Genomic DNA, 18,378 nt, shown 5'->3' with positions numbered 1-18,378 from the left:
TGTAGGCCTATCATTCTTCACACATTATGCGAACATTACTTTTGTATGTTCTCTAAACGTTCTGAAACAAGTAGTAACTTTTAAAAATGTTAGACGAACGTCGTCCAACAAAAACATTTTTTAAATTTTTATTTTATTTATTTATCTATTTATTTATTGCTGGTGTTGAGGAGTGCGCATGCGCAGCCGAGCTTGGCCAGCGCGAGCCAGCAGAAGATGAAGGCGGGCTCGTTCATCATGAATAGAAGCGGTGTCTCCGGGCGTCAGACCCGACGCGCCGCGCAACGCGTTCGCTATTCGGTTGCTCTCTCTGTCTGCGTCTTTAAACGAGTACATTTCCTTCTCGAACACAATGAACGGCTTGTTCGGCCGCGTTTCGACCTGTTCTAAAACTCAGACCAAAGCGAAAAACAAAGGTCGCCTTCTTCTGCGAGACACGAATTTGAGTAAAATCCGCACCAGTTCTGTGTGATAAACAAAGTCTGCCCAGAAATACGGGAAAAGCAGCCTGAGACACAGAGGACAGAGGACCAGTCCGCACAACAGCACAGAAACAAGGAACATTTTTGATGTGAAAATGCGAGAGTTTCTCAAACACAATCCGACCCGAAGACTGAAGCAGATTCTGCTGAAGGCGGAGCGACGGGAGATTACCAACAGTTTAAAGTTTCCCTCAGAGCCTCTAAACACGAGGATCAGAAATGTGTTACAGAAACATTATATCCTAGGAAACATCGAAATTTCACTTAGGAAAAACAACTTTTTTTTCAAAGTTCAATAATTAAGTTTGTGGAGTATTAACAGCTCTGGTTCCAATTTTGATTCCTTTTGTGATCCTAAAGTCATTTTGCAAAATGATTTCATAATTTCTGAATACTCAAACCACAGCAAAATGTCTGGATCCGTTAAAGTAAAACATCTGATCTGAAGTCAGTGCTTTAGTGTGCTGATACCGGTGTGTTCACACTGATCTGAACCGGACAAGCGGACCGAGACCCAGATTGTGAACATATCCTTATGGCTTTAGGTCCGGTGTTAAAATGCCAGTGTGAACGCTAGGCGGACCAGGACTAAATGTTGTTTTTCTGGTCCGGACCAAACGAACCAGTCCAACACACTTAACCTCTGCTGCTCTTCGCATGTCGGTCAAAAATGACAGAATTGTAATTTTCATTTCAATGAAATGAAAGTACTAGCTATATTTTAGTGCGATAATGTTTTACTTTTTTATTAAAAAAAAATATTTTTAGGGGATTTTTTATACTAAATTATATTTACGCTGTATTTATAATCCATTTATTCACTTTTTGAGCATAGACCTGAAAATTACATTTCCAGCTTAAACTGGTAAATCTTGAACGCTTTAGAGCGACAGACTGAAGTTTGGTCTCTTCTCAAAGACGACACTCGGCAGATTATTGCTGAAGTGAAAACAGTTTTAAAAAGTGAACTTAAAAAAAGTTACAGAATTTTACGTGTATTGTTATGAAAAATGCACAAAAATACTATTTTAAATTTTTATATGAAATATATATTTTCAAAAATATGTTTTCATCTAAAACTGTGATAAAATCAAAGCCATAGATCTAAACAAGTTTGAGCCTGATATCTCATGAAATGAGCGTTCAGTGAGATGTTGTTCGGCTGCAGTACCTAACGCCTCCACTAGAGACTCGTTCATTTCCAATGCGTCATTTCTGACCGCGAGGAGCACAAGTGTGACTGTCTGTTTCAGGACCATTTGTGTGTGTGTGTGTGTTCACATAACAAGTGCCTAAACCTTTACCAAGTTTTGTACCATTCCGATGAAGAAAAATTAGAATATATATTCCAAATGTAATTTTTTTCAGTCAAAAACGACTGAGGAGCACCAGAGGGCACTGTTTCCGTCATGAGCAGATCCGGAGTCCTGGTCCAGTGCCAGATCAGCGGTTGCATCATTCCCAGATCTCCGCTATCAGTTCCTCGAGCTCCTGATAGCAGCGGTGAGAAATCAAACTCAACGACCTCTCGCTAGCAAAACACTGGCTGACTCTCATTCAGCAAATAATTGTGACATGTCGCTCCCACACGCTCTCAGACGTATCCACAGAGGCCCGGTTCCCAGCATGCACTGCGGTAATGAGAATCGTGCGTTTGGAACGGACTGATCGTGACTTCTCAAGGTTACAGTGATAGCAGAGAGAAGAAGGAGCCGGACTGAACGTTCTGCACAGTTTTGTTTATATAAAGCACTTTTGGAAAACGTCTGACCTCGATCTCTAGAGTTATCAAACACATAGAGTGACAGGCACACGTCCCACTCCACCGACTCAGGGGAAACCTGCTGCTTTCCTGATGGATTATGCAAATAATACTAACCTAGTAGAATTGGCAAAGTCCAATATTTCAATAAAACGAGCAGTAAATCAGTGGAGCACTGTAAAAAAATTATCGTGATTTTAACGGTAAAAGACTGTAAAAATGCTACAGTGCAAAACTGTTAATTGGTTAACAGAAAGTTTTCTTACTATATACGGTAAATAACTGTGATAGATCTAATGGTACATTTAATGTAATTTTACTGTAAAATACTGTTAAATTTACAGTTTTTGAAAGTGAAAAAGAACAAATCGTATAATTTACAGTGAAAAAACGTAAATTGACATGGGTTCTCCCAAGGTTTTTTCCTCCATTCTGTCCCTGATGGAGTTTTGGTTCCTTGCCACCGTTGCCTTGGCTTTTGGCTGCTTAGTTGGGGACATTTAACATTCAATAATATTATTGATCTGCCTTACTTCAGGTGGACGTTGATGCAATTTTCTTCTAGAAACAAACTTTGTTATATTATTTTCATGTTATGATACAATCTGTGTTGTAAAAAGCGCTATATAAATAAAGCTGACTTGACTTGACACACACACTCACACACACACACACACACACTCACACACTCTCTCACACTCTCTCTCACACACACACACACACACACACACACACACACACACACACACACACACACACACACACACACACACTCTCACTCACTCTCTCTCTTTCATGTCACGAATATCTCTTGCTATAAAAGCGCGTCCCCTCTCTTACTTTCCCGGATCAGAAGTGCTGCATGTGTGAGAGTTTCAGTCCAGAACCAGAAGCAGAAGCAGAAGCAGAACCAGAACCAGAACCAGAACCAGAAGCAGAACCAGAAGCAGGAGAACATGCTGCGGGTCCGGTGCCTGAGTGGAGGGAGCCGAGGAGCAGAAGCTGCACATCTCATCGGGGATATGGTGAATATATTACATTATTATAGAGACTGAGAACTGGATCACAGTCAGAACCAGAACCAGCTGCTCACACACACACACACACACACACACACACACACACACACACACACACACACACACACACACACACACACACACACACACACACACACACACACACACAGAGAGAAAGGAACCTTCCAGTGTACGCATACAGAAACAAGACACTTAATTATACAGTTAAAGAATAAAATATGAAAAAGGTGAAGTCAGAACAGACACATTTACAGATTATGGCATTTGTATGTATTGCATACATTTTTTTTTAAACCCACAGATTACACAAGGCAAGGCAAGGCAAGTTTATTTATATAGCACATTTCATACACAATGGTAATTCAAAGTGCTTTACATAGAAGAAATTAAAATAATCAAAACAAATAAGAATAATTAAAACAGTTTAGAATAAAAAATAAAATACAGTACAAACAGTCGGACACAGTGGCACAGTGCTCATTCAGTAAATGCACAGCTAAACAGAAGTGTTTTGAGTCTGGATTTGAATGTGACTACTGTAGGGGCACATCTGATCTCCTCTGGAAGCTGGTTCCAGCTGCGGCTGGCATAATAGCTAAAAGCAGACTCTCCATGCTTAGAGTGAACCCTTGGTATTTCTAGCTGATGTGATCCTAATGATCTGAGTGATCTGTTGGGTTTATATTCAGTGAGCATATCTGCAATATATTGAGGTCCTAGGCCATTAAATTATTTATATACCAGTAATAATACTTTAAAGTCAATCCTAAATGTAACTGGGAGCCAGTGTAGAGACCTGAGGACTGGTGTGATGTGTTCATGTTTTCTGGTTCTGCTAAGCGTTCTGTATGAGCTGCAACTGTCTTATGGTCTTTTTAGGAAGGCCAGTGAGGAGTCCATTACAATAATCCACCCTGCTGGTGATGAAAGCATGCACACGTTTCTCTAAGTCTTGACTGGAAACACAGCATCTAATTCTTGCAATATTTTTCAGATGATAGTATGCTGATTTAGTTATTGCTTTGACATGACTACTGAAACTAAGATCTGACTCTAGAGACACACCAAGATTCCTGACTTGATTTTTAGTTGTTAGACCCCTAGCGTCAAGGTATGCATTCACCTTGAGAACTTCATCTTTGTTTCCAAACGCAATGACTTCAGTTTTGTCTTTGTTTAACTGAAGAAAGTCTTGGCACATCCAACTGTTGACTTCATCAATGCATTGGCACAGGGAGTCAATGGGGCTGTAGTCGTTAGGCGATAGGGCTAACTAGAGCTGTGTGTGTGTGTGTGTGTGTGTGTGTGTGTGTGTGTGTGTGTGTGTGTGTGTGTGTGTGTGTGTGTGTGTAAGTAGAGCTGTGTGTCGTCTGCATAGCTGTGGTAAGAGATTTTGTTCTTTCTCATTATTTGGCTCATTGGGAGCATATACAGGTTGAATAGGAGTGGTGCAAGAATTGAGCCTTGAGGGACTCCGCATGTCATGGATGTCCACTCAGACTTATGGTCTCCTATACTCACATAATAACCTCTCCCTTCTAAGTATGACCTGAACCATTTTAGGACTATCCCAGAAAGCCCCACCCAGTTTTCCAGCCTGTCAAGAAGTATGTCGTGATCGACAGTGTCAAATGCAGCACTGAGGTCGAGTAGTACCAGCACTGATAATTTGCCTTTATCAGTATTTAAGCGAATATCGTTTATTATCTTTATGAGCGCTGTCTCTGTGCTGTGATGCGATCGGAAACCAGATTGAAAATTGTCAAAGAATCCATTAGAGCTTAAGAATTTGTTCAGCTGATTGAAGACAACTTTTTCAATGATCTTGCCTATGAAAGGAAGATTTGAGATCGGTCTATAATTGCTTAAGATGGTCTTATCCAGATTGCTCTTTTTCAGGAGGGGCTTGACAACTGCAGTTTTCAGGGAGTTTGGGAAACTCCCAGAGAGAAGTGAGGCATTTACCACTTCTAGGAGATCTGCTTCTAAGCTGTTTAACACACTTTTGAAGAAAGATGTGGGAAGTGCGTCAAGGGCGCAGGTTGATGTTTTAAGGTGCTGTACGGTTTCTTCCACAGTTTTGCCATCAATTTCTTCGAAATCAGGCATAGTAACTGCTTTCTCAGGTAGTGGTCTGATCTGTCTGACCCCAGAGCAACTCAATGATGTGCTGATCACCTTTCTGATATTCTTAATTTTCTCAGAGAAGAAAGAAGCAAACTCACTGCACTTGCTGTCTGAGAGCAATTCATTGGGAATCTGGCTTGGGGGGTTTGTCAGTCTCTCTACAGTAGCAAAAAGAGTGCGTGTGTTGTTTAAGTTTCTGTTTATAATATTAGAGAAGAAAGTCTGTCTAGCTTTGTCTAGTTCCATATTAAAAGCATGGATGCTGTCTTTGTAGATGTTATAATGGACTACAAGTTTTGTCTTCCGCCACATGCGCTCTGTTTTTCTGTATTGTCTTTTCATATTTTGCACAGCTGTTGAGTTTCTCCAAGGTGCTTTTTGTCTACCACTCTTCCTGACTTTCACAGGAGCAATATCATCTATTACACCTTTAACCTTTGAGTTAAAAGAATCAAGGAGAAAATCAACAGACTCAGCAGATATGCTTGGTTTTAAAGATATGGCCTTCATAAATAGCACACTAGTGTTCTCCTTTAAGCATCTCTTCTTGACAGACACAGATCTAGCTTCAATGGCAGGAGAGATCAATATATCAAAGAAAATACAGAAATGATCAGACAGTGCTACATCCTTAATAACAATCGATGAGATGTTTAGACCCTTACTGATAAGTAAATCTAGAGTGTGTCCACAACAATTATAACGGCTGAGAAGATTAAAAATCCTCTGAAACTGATTGGCTGTGTTAAATCATTAACTCTCGAGTGCAACTGTAATCATTGCAATTAATGTCTCAATAATGTTGCATCGACTCAGAGTGACAGATGATCTGTCCCAGATCACTGTTGTGGGTGATTGACAGCTGGAGGAGTCTCGGACTCGAGGAATTTTACCAGAGTAAAGTCTGTTTCATGCGTTCAGCTTCAGGTCATCAGGACACGTGTCAGTCTCCATTCATGCATCCGTGAATTATAGCCTATAGGCACTTTATAATGATTAGGGTCAAATACATTAACTGATTATGCATGAATCATTGCTCTTTCTCCCTGTCGCCAGTTATAATCTCTGTTGTTGTTGTTGTTTCCCGGTGATGATTGATTGATCTTCTGTTCGTGTGTGTCGCGCGCAGGCGGGTCGCGCGCTCTCGGGATGGGTGTCGCGCGCCGTCCGCAACAGCTCGAGTTCCGCGGCCGCGCATCTCCCGTTGGACGAGCCGGTTCAGGAGTGTCCCGTGAGCGCGTATAACGAGTGGGACCCGCTCGAGGAGGTGATCGTGGGCAGAGCCGAGAACGCATGCGTTCCCCCGTTCACCGTGGAGGTCAAGGTACGAAACTCACCAGGGTCAGAGTTCACATTACTACTGATCTGGGGTGCGTTTCCCGAAAGCATCGTTAGCCAACCATGGTCGCAAGTTGGTCGCAAATCCCATTGAACTCTATTGGTAACGACGGAACTTGCGACCATAGTTGGCAAACGATGCTTTCGGGAAACGCACCCCTGGGCAGGTCTAATGTCTACGTGACGTTTCTCAGGGTTTCCAGTATATTTAAGTTACTGTAACACACCAAAAACAATAAATATACTCGGTAACACTTTACAATAAGGTTCATTAGTTAACATTAGTTAACTACCTTAATTAACATGCACTAAGAATGATCAATACTTCTTTAACATTTATTAATCTTAGTTAATATTAATTTCGACATTTACTAATACGTTATTAAAATCAAAGGTAGTATTTGTTAACATTAACTAACATGAACAAACATGAACAGCTGTATTTTATTAACTAACATTAACAAAGATGAATAAATAGCCTACTGTAACAAATGTATTGCTCATTGTTAGTTCATGTTAGTAAAACATTAACTAATGAACCTTATTGTAAAGTGTTACCGTGTAGAAAGTACTGGGATGTTCAGGTGGAATATCCTCTGGATAATAGTAGCCTACTATATGATATTTTTTTGTTATTCAAAGGTAGCCTACTAAATATTACCGCAGTAAATGTCTAAAGCACAATTTATTGCTGATATCACAGCGGGACATATATAAACAGAACACACTGTGAATGACCTGAACGTGTTCATCACACCACAAACTGGATATTTATTGGTACTCTGTGTGTGTGTGTGTGTGTGTGTGTGTGTGTGTGTGTGTGTGTGTGTGTGTGTGTGTGTGTGTGTGTGTGTGTGCAGACCAACACGTATGATAAATACTGGCCCTTCTACCAGCAACACGGCGGACAGACATTCCCGAAGGACCACGTGAGGAAAGCAGTTGCTGAAATCGAGGAAATGTGCAATATTCTCCGTCACGAGGGAGTCACAGTGAGACGGCCAGAGCCAGTGGACTGGTCCTTAGAGTACAAGACCCCTGACTTCTCCTCCACAGGTGACACGCACACACACGCACACACACACACACACACACCTGAGGAAGGGGTTCTCACACGGACTCGTCTCACACAGGCATGTACGCGGCGATGCCCAGAGATATCCTCATGGTGGTGGGCAACGAGATCATCGAGGCCCCGATGGCCTGGAGGGCCCGCTTCTTCGAGTATACCGGGCGTATCGGCCCCTGATCAAGGAGTACTTCCGGCGCGGAGCAAAGTGGACCACAGCACCCAAACCCACCATGAGCGACGAGCTGTACGATCAGGTGACCTTTAGAGGCGTGGCCACAGATGCTGCTACACTGGAACGACAGCTGCTCACTGTGTGTGTGTGTGTGTGTGCGCAGGATTACCCCATGCGCACCGTGGAGGACAAACACAAGCTGGCGGCTCAGGGGAAGTTCGTCACCACAGAGTTCGAGCCGTGTTTCGACGCTGCGGACTTTATCCGGGCCGGCACTGACATATTTGTACAGAGGAGTCAGGTGACCAAACAACCTCTCCGTCGACGGGTCTGGACCGTCTCTCAGTGTGAAGAACATCTAATCTAAAGCAGGGTTCCAGACTGGAGTCGGACATGGAAAAGCCTAGAGAAAAACTGTAAAAACAATACATAAACAGTATATATATATTGTTTTTACAGTTTTTTTCTAGACCATTCCAAAAAGTTCTTCACACTAAGGAAACAATTGTACATTGTATATGTACATTAATATGTATATATATATATATATATATATGTATTCAAATTATATATATAAAAATTGTAATATTTAAATTAAAATAAATTAGTGCTGTCAAACATATTTAATATAATATTTAATTGCGATTAATCGCATGAATGTCATAGTTAACTCGCGATTAATCGCAATTAATCGCACAAGTTTATCTATTCTAAATGTCTCTTGATTTTTTTTTGTCCCATTATTTTTTCTCATTTTAATGCTCTTATCAACATGGAAAAGTGGATCGGCTTGCTTTGTGCAAATGTTTTTTTTATTGAAACCAACATTGGCATATACTGTGTTCAATTTCACACTAACATTCTCACTTGGAGCAAATAATCTCTCAAACTCTGACACTCTGCCGCTCTGCCACTCTGCTCTCTGCCACTCTGCTCTCTGCCACTCTGCTCTCTGCCACTCTGCTTTCTGCCACTCTGACACTCTGCCACTCTGACACTCTGCCACTCTGCCACTCTGCCACTCTGCTCTCTGCTCTCTGCCACTCTGCCACTCTGCTCTCTGCCACTCTGCTCTCTGCCACTCTGCTCTCTGCCACTCTGCCACTCTGCCACTCTGCCACTCTGCTCTCTGCCACTCTGCCACTCTGACACTCGGCCACTCTGCTCTCTGCCACTCTGCTCTCTGCCACTCTGCTCTCTGCCACTCTGCTCTCTGCCACTCTGCTTTCTGCCACTCTGACACTCTGCCGCTCTGACACTCTGACACTCTGCCACTCTGCCACTCTGCCACTCTGCTCTCTGCTCTCTGCCACTCTGCCACTCTGCCACTCTGCCACTCTGCTCTCTGCCACTCTGACACTCTGCCACTCTGACACTCTGCCACTCTGCCACTCTGCTCTCTGCCACTCTGACACTCTGCCACTCTGCCACTCTGCTCTCTGCCACTCTGCCACTCTGCCACTCTGCTTTCTGCCACTCTGCCACTCTGCTCTCTGCCACTCTGCCACTCTGCTCTCTGCTCTCTGCCACTCTGCCACTCTGCCACTCTGCCACTCTGCTCTCTGCCACTCTGCCACTCTGCTTTCTGCCACTCTGCCACTCTGCTCTCTGCCACTCTGCCACTCTGCTCTCTGCCACTCTGCCGCTCTGCTCTCTGCCACTCTGCTCTGTGCCACTCTGCTCTCTGCCACTCTGCCACTCTGCCGCTCTGCCACTCTGCCACTCTGCCACTCTGCTCTCTGCTCTCTGCCACTCTGCCACTCTGCCACTCTGCTCTCTGCCACTCTGCCACTCTGCCACTCTGCTTTCTGCCACTCTGCCACTCTGCTTTCTGCCACTCTGCCACTCTGCCGCTCTGCTCTCTGCCACTCTGCCACTCTGCTCTCTGCCACTCTGCCACTCTGCTCTCTGCCACTCTGCCGCTCTGCTCTCTGCCACTCTGCCACTCTGCTCTCTGCCACTCTGCTCTCTGCCACTCTGCTTTCTGCCACTCTGACACTCTGACACTCTGCCGCTCTGACACTCTGCCACTCTGCCACTCTGCCACTCTGACACTCTGCCACTCTGCCACTCTGCTCTCTGCCACTCTGCCACTCTGCCACTCTGCTTTCTGCTTTCTGCCACTCTGCCACTCTGCTCTCTGCCACTCTGCCACTCTGCTCTCTGCCACTCTGCCACTCTGCCACTCTGCCACTCTGCTTTCTGCCACTCTGCCACTCTGCCACTCTGCTCTCTGCCACTCTGCTACTCTGCCACTCTGCTTTCTGCCACTCTGCCACTCTGCTCTCTGCACTCTGCCACTCTGCTCTCTGCCACTCTGCTCTCTGCCACTCTGCTCTCTGCCACTCTGACACTCTGCCACTCTGCTCTCTGCCAGTCTGCTCTCTGCACTCTGCCACTCTGCTCTCTGCACTCTGCCACTCTGCTCTCTGCCACTCTGCTCTCTGCCGCTCTGCTCTCTGCCACTCTGCACTCTGCCACTCTGCTCTCTGCCACTCTGCTCTCTGCCACTCTGCTCTCTGCCACTCTGCTCTCTGCCACTCTGCTCTCTGCCGCTCTGCTCTCTGCCACTCTGCCACTCTGCCACTCTGCTCTCTGACACTCTGACACTCTGCCACTCTGCTCTCTGCCAGTCTGCTCTCTGCCACTCTGCTCTCTGCCACTCTGACACTCTGCCACTCTGCTCTCTGCCACTCTGCTCTCTGCCACTCTGCTCTCTGCCAGTCTGCTCTCTGCCACTCTGCTCTCTGCCACTCTGCTCTCTGCCACTCTGCTCTCTGCCACTCTGCTTTCTGCCGCTCTGCTCTCTGCCACTCTGCCACTCTGCCGCTCTGCTCTCTGGCACTCTGCTCTCTGCCACTCGGCCACTCTGCCACTCTGCTCTCTGCCACTCTGCCACTCTGCCACTCTGCCACTCTGCCACTCTGCCACTCTGCTCTCTGACACTCTGACACTCTGCCACTCTGCTCTCTGCCAGTCTGCTCTCTGCCACTCTGCTCTCTGCCACTCTGCCACTCTGCTCTCTGCCACTCTGCTCTCTGCCACTCTGCTCTCTGCCACTCTGCTTTCTGCCGCTCTGCTCTCTGCCACTCTGCCACTCTGCCACTCTGCTCTCTGCCACTCTGCCACTCTGCTCTCTGCCACTCTGCTCTCTGCCACTCTGCTCTCTGCCACTCTGCTCTCTGCCACTCTGCTTTCTGCCACTCTGCTCTCTGCCACTCGGCCACTCTGCTCTCTGCCACTCTGCCACTTTGCTCTCTGCCACTCTGACACTCTGACACTCTGCTCTCTGCCACTCTGCCACTCTGCTCTCTGACACTCTGCCACTCTGCTCTCTGCCACTCTGCTTTCTGCCGCTCTGCTCTCTGCCACTCTGACACTCTGCTTTCTGCCGCTCTGCTATCTGCCACTCTGCCACTCTGCCACTCTACTCTCTGCCACTCTGCCACTCTGCCGCTCTGCTCTCTGCCACTCTGACACTCTGCCGCTCTGCTCTCTGACACTCTGCTCTCTGCCACTCTGCCACTCTGCCGCTCTGCCACTCTGCCGCTCTGCTCTCTGCCACTCTGCTCTCTGCCACTCTGCTCTCTGCCACTCTGCTCTCTGCCACTCTGACACTCTGACACTCTGCCGCTCTGCTCTCTGCCACTCTGCTCTCTGCCACTCTGCTTTCTGCCACTCTGCCACTCTGCCACTCTGACGCTCTGCCACTCTGCCGCTCTGCCACTCTGCCACTCTGCCACTCTGCCACTCTGCCGCTCTGCCACTCTGCCACTCTGCCACTCTGCTCTCTGCCACTCTGCCACTCTGACGCTCTGCCACTCTCCCACTCTGCCACTCTGACGCTCTGCCACACTGCCACTCTGCCGCTCTGCCACTCTGCCACTCTGCTCTCTGCCACTCTGCCACTCTGCCACTCTGCCCTCTGCCACTCTGCTCTCTGCCGCTCTGCTCTCTGCCACTCTGCTCTCTGCCACTCTGCTCTCTGCCACTCTGCTTTCTGCCACTCTGCTCTCTGCCACTCTGCTCTCTGCCACTCTGCCGCTCTGCTCTTTGCCACTCTGCTCTCTGCCACTCTGCTCTCTGCCACTCTGCCGCTCTGACACTCTGACACTCTGACACTCTGACACTCTGCCACTCTGCTTTCTGCCACTCTGCTCTCTGCCACTCTGCCGCTCTGACACTCTGCCGCTCTGACACTCTGACACTCTGACACTCTGACACTCTGCCACTCTGCCACTCTGCTCTCTGCCACTCTGCCACTCTGCCACTCTGCCGCTCTGACACTCTGCTCTCTGCCGCTCTGCTCTCTGCCGCTCTGCCGCTCTGACACTCTGCCACTCTGCCGCTCTGACACTCTGCTCTCTGCCACTCTGCTCTCTGCCACTCTGCTCTCTGCCACTCTGCTCTCTGCCACTCTGCCACTCTGCCGCTCTGACACTCTGACACTCTGCTCTCTGCCATTCTGCCACTCTGCTCTCTGCCACTCTGCCACTCTGCTCTCTGCCACTCTGCTCTCTGCCACTCTGCCACTCTGCCACTCTGCTCTCTGCCACTCTGCTCTCTGCCACTCTGCCACTCTGCCTCTCTGCCACTCTGCCACTCTGCTCTCTGCCACTCTGCCACTCTGCTCTCTGCCACTCTGCTCTCTGCCACTCTGCTCTCTGCCACTCTGCCACTCGGCCGCTCTGCTCTTTGCCACTCTGCTCTCTGCCACTCTGCCGCTCTGACACTCTGACACTCTGCTCTCTGCCACTCTGCTCTTTGCCACTCTGTCACTCTGCTCTTTGCCACTCTGCCACTCTGCTCTTTGCCACTCTGCCGCTCTGCCACTCTGCTCTCTGCCACTCTGCCGCTCTGCCACTCTGCCACTCTGCTCTCTGCCACTCTGCTCTCTGCCACTCTGCCGCTCTGCCACTCTGCCACTCTGCTCTCTGCCACTCTGCTCTCTGCCACTCTGCCGCTCTGCCACTCTGCCACTCTGCTCTCTGCCACTCTGCTCTCTGCCACTCTGCTCTCTGCCACTCTGCCACTCTGCCACTCTGCTCTCTGCCACTCTGCTCTCTGCCACTCTGCTCTCTGCCACTCTGCCACTCTGCTCTCTGCCACTCTGCTCTCTGCCACTCTGCTCTTTGCTCTCTGCCACTCTGCTTTCTGCCACTCTGCCACTCTGCCACTCTGCTCTCTGACACTCTGCCGCTCTGCCACTCTGCCACTCTGCCACTCTGCTCTCTGCCACTCTGCCACTCTGCCCTCTGCCACTCTGCTCTCTTCCGCTCTGCTCTCTGCCACTCTGCTCTCTGCCGCTCTGCTCTCTGCCACTCTGCTCTCTGCCACTCTGCTCTCTGCCACTCTGCCACTCTGCCGCTCTGCTCTTTGCCACTCTGCTCTCTGCCACTCTGCCGCTCTGACACTCTGACACTCTGCTCTCTGCCACTCTGCTCTCTGCCACTCTGCCACTCTGCCACTCTGCTCTCTGCCACTCTGCTCTCTGCCACCCTGCCGCTCTGCCGCTCTGCCACTCTGCCACTCTGCCGCTCTGCCACTCTGCCACTCTGCCGCTCTCCCGCTCTGCCGCTCTGCCGCTCTGCCACTCTGCCACTCTGCCACTCTGCTCTCTGCCACTCTGCCACTCTGCCGCTCTGCTCTCTGCCGCTCTGCCACTCTGCCACTCTGCTCTCTGCCACTCTGCCACTCTGCTTTCTGCCACTCTGCTCTCTGCCACTCTGCTCTCTGCCACTCTGCTCTCTGCCACTCTGCTCTCTGCCACTCTGCCGCTCTGACACTCTGACACTCTGCCACTCTGCCACTCTGCTCTCTGCCACTCTGACACTCTGCCACTCTGCTCTCTGCCACTCTGCCACTCTGCCACTCTGCTCTCTGCCACTCTGCTTTCTGCCACTCTGCTCTCTGCCACTCTGCCACTCTGCCACTCTGCTCTCTGCCACTCTGCTCTCTGCCACTCTGCTCTTTGCTCTCTGCCACTCTGCTTTCTGCCACTCTGCCACTCTGCCACTCTGCTCTCTGACACTCTGCCGCTCTGCCACTCTGCCACTCTGCCACTCTGCTCTCTGCCACTCTGCCACTCTGCCCTCTGCCACTCTGCTCTCTTCCGCTCTGCTCTCTGCCACTCTGCTCTCTGCCGCTCTGCTCTCTGCCACTCTGCTCTCTGCCACTCTGCTCTCTGCCACTCTGCCACTCTGCCGCTCTGCTCTTTGCCACTCTGCTCTCTGCCACTCTGCCGCTCTGACACTCTGACACTCTGCTCTCTGCCACTCTGCTCTCTGCCACTCTGCCACTCTGCCGCTCTGCCGCTCTGACACTTTGCCACTCTGCCGCTCTGACACTCTGACACTCTGCTTTCTGCCACTCTGCTCTCTGCCACTCTGCTCTCTGCCACCCTGCCGCTCTGCCGCTCTGCCACTCTGCCGCTCTGCCACTCTGCCACTCTGCCGCTCTCCCGCTCTGCCGCTCTGCCGCTCTGCCACTCTGCCACTCTGCCACTCTGCTCTCTGCCACTCTGCCACTCTGCCGCTCTGCTCTCTGCCGCTCTGCCACTCTGCCACTCTGCTCTCTGCCACTCTGCCACTCTGCTTTCTGCCACTCTGCTCTCTGCCACTCTGCTCTCTGCCACTCTGCTCTCTGCCACTCTGCTCTCTGCCACTCTGCCGCTCTGACACTCTGACACTCTGCTCTCTGCCACTCTGCCACTCTGCTCTCTGCCACTCTGCCACTCTGCCACTCTGCCACTCTGCCCTCTGCCACTCTGCTCTCTGCCACTCTGCTCTCTGCCACTCTGCCGCTCTGCTCTCTGCCGCTCTGCTCTCTGCCACTCTGCCACTCTGCTCTCTGCCACTCTGACACTCTGCTCTCTGCCACTCTGCTCTCTGCCACTCTGCCACTCTGCCACTCTGCTCTCTGCCACTCTGCCACTCTGCCTCTCTGCCACTCTGCTCTCTGCCACTCTGCTCTCTGCCACTCTGCCACTCTGCCGCTCTGCCACTCTGCCACTCTGCTCTCTGCCACTCTGCCTCTCTGCCACTCTGCTCTCTGCCACTCTGCCACTCTGCCTCTCTGCCACTCTGCTCTCTGCCACTCTGCTTTCTGCCACTCTGCCACTCTGCCACTCTGCTCTCTGCCACTCTGCCTCTCTGCCACTCTGCTCTCTGCCACTCTGCTCTCTGCCACTCTGCTCTCTGCCACTCTGCCACTCTGCCACTCTGCTCTCTGACACTCTTCCGCTCTCTGACACTGTGCCACTCTGCTCAGGTCACGAACTTCATGGGCATCGAGTGGATGCGGCGCCATCTCTCTCCCACTTATAAGATCCACATCATCTCCTTCAAGGACCCGAACCCCATGCACATCGACGCCACCTTCAACATCATCGGCCCAGGCCTGGTGCTGTCCAACCCAGATCGGCCCTGCCATCAGGTGAGTGTGTGTGTGTGTGTGTGTGTGTGTGTGAGTGTGGTGCTGTCCAACCCAGATCGGCCCTGCCGGCAGGTGAGTGTGTGTGTGTGTGTGTGTGTGTGTGTGTGTGATGGATAGGTTTAGGGGTAGGGTTAGTGTGAGTGTGTGAGTGTGTGTGTGTGTATGTGTGTGGTGCTGTCCAACCCAGATCGGCCCTGCCGGTAGGTGAGTGTGTGTGTGTGTGATGGATAGGTTTAGAGGTAGGGTTAGTGTGTGTGTGTGTGTGTGTGTGTGTGTGTGTGTGTGTGTGTGTGTGTGTGTGTGTGTGTGTGTGTGTGTGTGTGTGTGTGTGTGTGTGTGTGAGAGTGAGTGTGTGTGATGTGTGTGAGTGTGTGTGTGTGGAGCTGTGCTGCCATCTAGTGTTGATCTCATGATAAATCTCTCCCTCAGATCGACATGTTCAAGAAAGCCGGCTGGACGGTGGCGACTCCTCCGACTCCTCTTATTCCTGACAGTGAGTTATAGTTATAGATATAGTTATAGATATAGTTATAGATATAGTTAAAGATATAGTTATAGTGTTCCCGGTTTCATGGGTTTGGTTCAAACTAAACACAGCCTTCCATCATATCAGACCCAATTATCACGTTAAACACAAGCTTAAAGTCTGAATTTTTTTAATGCATGTTATAAATCTTATTGAGATCAAATTATCCATGCATATATTCGTTTTCTAAAAATATTTGGACCCCACAATGTTTCATGATCTTCCAGTGAAGCGTCAGGTTTCTCTCTGGTGAAGTCGAGTCTTCTTTATTTATACAGCGCTCTTTACAGCACAGAGTGTTTCACAGCAGCTTTACAGAGATAACTGGAAAATAATGCAAATGTTGTTTCTAGAAGAAAATAGCGTCACAGTCCAGCTTAAGTAATAAATAATGTCACTCTTTACATTGTCGTCTTCTCTGCGCTGGCTCGGCAGAACTGCGGATCGCACACAGTCTTTACATGACAGTCCAGCACACAGTTATAGGCATCTAAAGATTTATATGCCCTCAGTTTCTCTTTACGCTCGGTTTCTCTATCGGATAGGTGTAGAAGTCAGGCCACTCAACCGGAGGTAGCGTTAATGTTAATCCTGTCAGATCGTCCATCCATTGAAAGCGTGTACAGTACAGGTCGGCCAATCTGGTTCCGTCCGTTAAAATTAACTTTTGCAAATAACAACCGCGGTCCTGGACAGTGAGTGGCCTTGCACATTAAGATAAAATCGGATTTTCTCCAGTCATTGTTAAAAAACAAGCAAACAAAACTTGCAAACTAACATTAGGGAAGCGGGCAGAGGGATCGTTCTGCCTCCACCTAAGCTCCGCCCACAAACAAACGTCACCGTGTTTACTAACTGAAAAGGGGTCTATGGATCTCCCAGTCACGTGACCCCTTGCCACGTGTCAGCCATTTTGACGGAATACATCCGTCAGCTACTCATAGATCCATTGCCGTGGGTAATATAATTATTAGTATAATTAGCCTAAATATTGCAATACTTTGCGCTACAGTATTGATATAATTGCATGCGCAAAATCATGGTGCAAAATATCTCGATACTGAACAGAATCGATTTTTTCCCCCACCACGTCATGTCATCGCACTTAGTATTAGCATCACAAAAATAAATATACAAGAGGAAGATACAACCCAGATAGCACACGTACGTCTGCAAGATGTCTGTTAAAGATCACTTCATCTGGAAAGCATCTGCTGTTTACTAACATCTGATAGACATCTTTAAGATGTCAGTTTAGCATACATTCTAAATCATTACATCTTAAAGATAACTTCTAAACGTCTATTTGACATCTAACAGGAAACACGCACATCAAATAGACGTCTCCGTGATGTACGTGTGCTATCAGGGGGAATTAGGAATCATATATCCCTATGAAGCACCACAAGTTCTTTTTACAGGCATTAAATGTGTAGAAAAACGTCCTGACATTGAGTTCGGTGGCATTACTACCTTATTCACTTCCCATCACGCTACACCGGAGCTTCATTACAAGAAAATTATTTTTCAATCACCGCAAAGGTTGGTCAACGTATTTTTATCACCAAATTATACCTGTAATAATTTTTAAACTGAGTTTACAGGGTAAAACACAAAACAAAATCACCAACACGATTAAGTGTATCTTTAATGAATTTGTTTAATCTAGTTTGATCCAAGAAAAACGAAATAATAGCCTATGTTTATATACTTTTTTATACTTATCACTGACAGTCACTGTATGATAAACTGTCATTGAGACTGTTATCTCAACCTGTATTTCTAATGATTTATAAGAAGTGTCGGTAAGACTTTATAATAACTACACGCTAATAATCATTAGTTAAGCATGAGTAAACAGTTAATTCATCATTCATAAAGCATTAATAGACATTAATAAGCAGTTTATAAATACAGCTATAAATGCTTTCTTCTTGATTTACAAGCATATCCATAATTTATTTAATAATTGTATTTTCATCCTTTATTAATGATCAATTTATTATTTCTAAATGATTAATTGCATTTTTTTATAAACCAGTTATTTAAGAGTTTTCAGTGGTTCATAAGATTACTTAGAACGTGTAAGTAAATGATTAATAAACTATTTAAATGTACATTCATACATCTTATTATTCAGACATATAGTGATGGTTACTTAGTGTGTTAATAAATGCTTTATTAACATGTATTTATGCTGTAATTCAGGGTTAATTCGGGTAGTTATAAAGCATTTAGTAGTGGTCAGTTAACTATGTTTGTGAGCTCATCTAAAGTGAGGACTACTCGTGCCTTGTAAAGCATTTATAAAGGAGATTTAGAGGCTGTTAAATATTTCTATGTTCTGTATCACTGTGTTGTGTTTGTTACATTTTTCTGTTTAGAAGATTGATGCGCCTTTAAATCTCCTTTATAAATGCTTTAC

The 18,378-nt window shown here is 47.6% G+C and overlaps 1 protein-coding gene across 1 annotated transcript in view; it reads left to right on the top strand.

Annotated features, from left to right (window-relative positions):
* The first annotated feature begins 3,136 nt into the window (after positions 1–3,136).
* The window catches only part of LOC130073417 (glycine amidinotransferase, mitochondrial-like), a 17,233-nt gene continuing 1,991 nt past the window's right edge, over positions 3,137–18,378 (top strand). Inside the window, 8 exon segments of the mRNA XM_056238816.1 lie at positions 3,137–3,269; positions 6,541–6,735; positions 7,610–7,805; positions 7,883–7,974; positions 7,977–8,075; positions 8,157–8,294; positions 15,263–15,427; positions 15,857–15,920. Of these exon segments, the coding sequence (XP_056094791.1) occupies positions 3,201–3,269; positions 6,541–6,735; positions 7,610–7,805; positions 7,883–7,974; positions 7,977–8,075; positions 8,157–8,294; positions 15,263–15,427; positions 15,857–15,920 (1,018 nt within the window). The 5' untranslated portion in view covers positions 3,137–3,200.

The sequence above is a fragment of the Rhinichthys klamathensis genome, unplaced genomic scaffold (assembly GCF_029890125.1).
Source record: "Rhinichthys klamathensis goyatoka isolate OS25496 unplaced genomic scaffold, OSU_Roscu_1.1 h1tg000545l_1, whole genome shotgun sequence".
NCBI lineage: Eukaryota > Metazoa > Chordata > Actinopteri > Cypriniformes > Leuciscidae > Rhinichthys > Rhinichthys klamathensis.
This window is presented reverse-complemented; position numbering and strand designations above follow the sequence as displayed.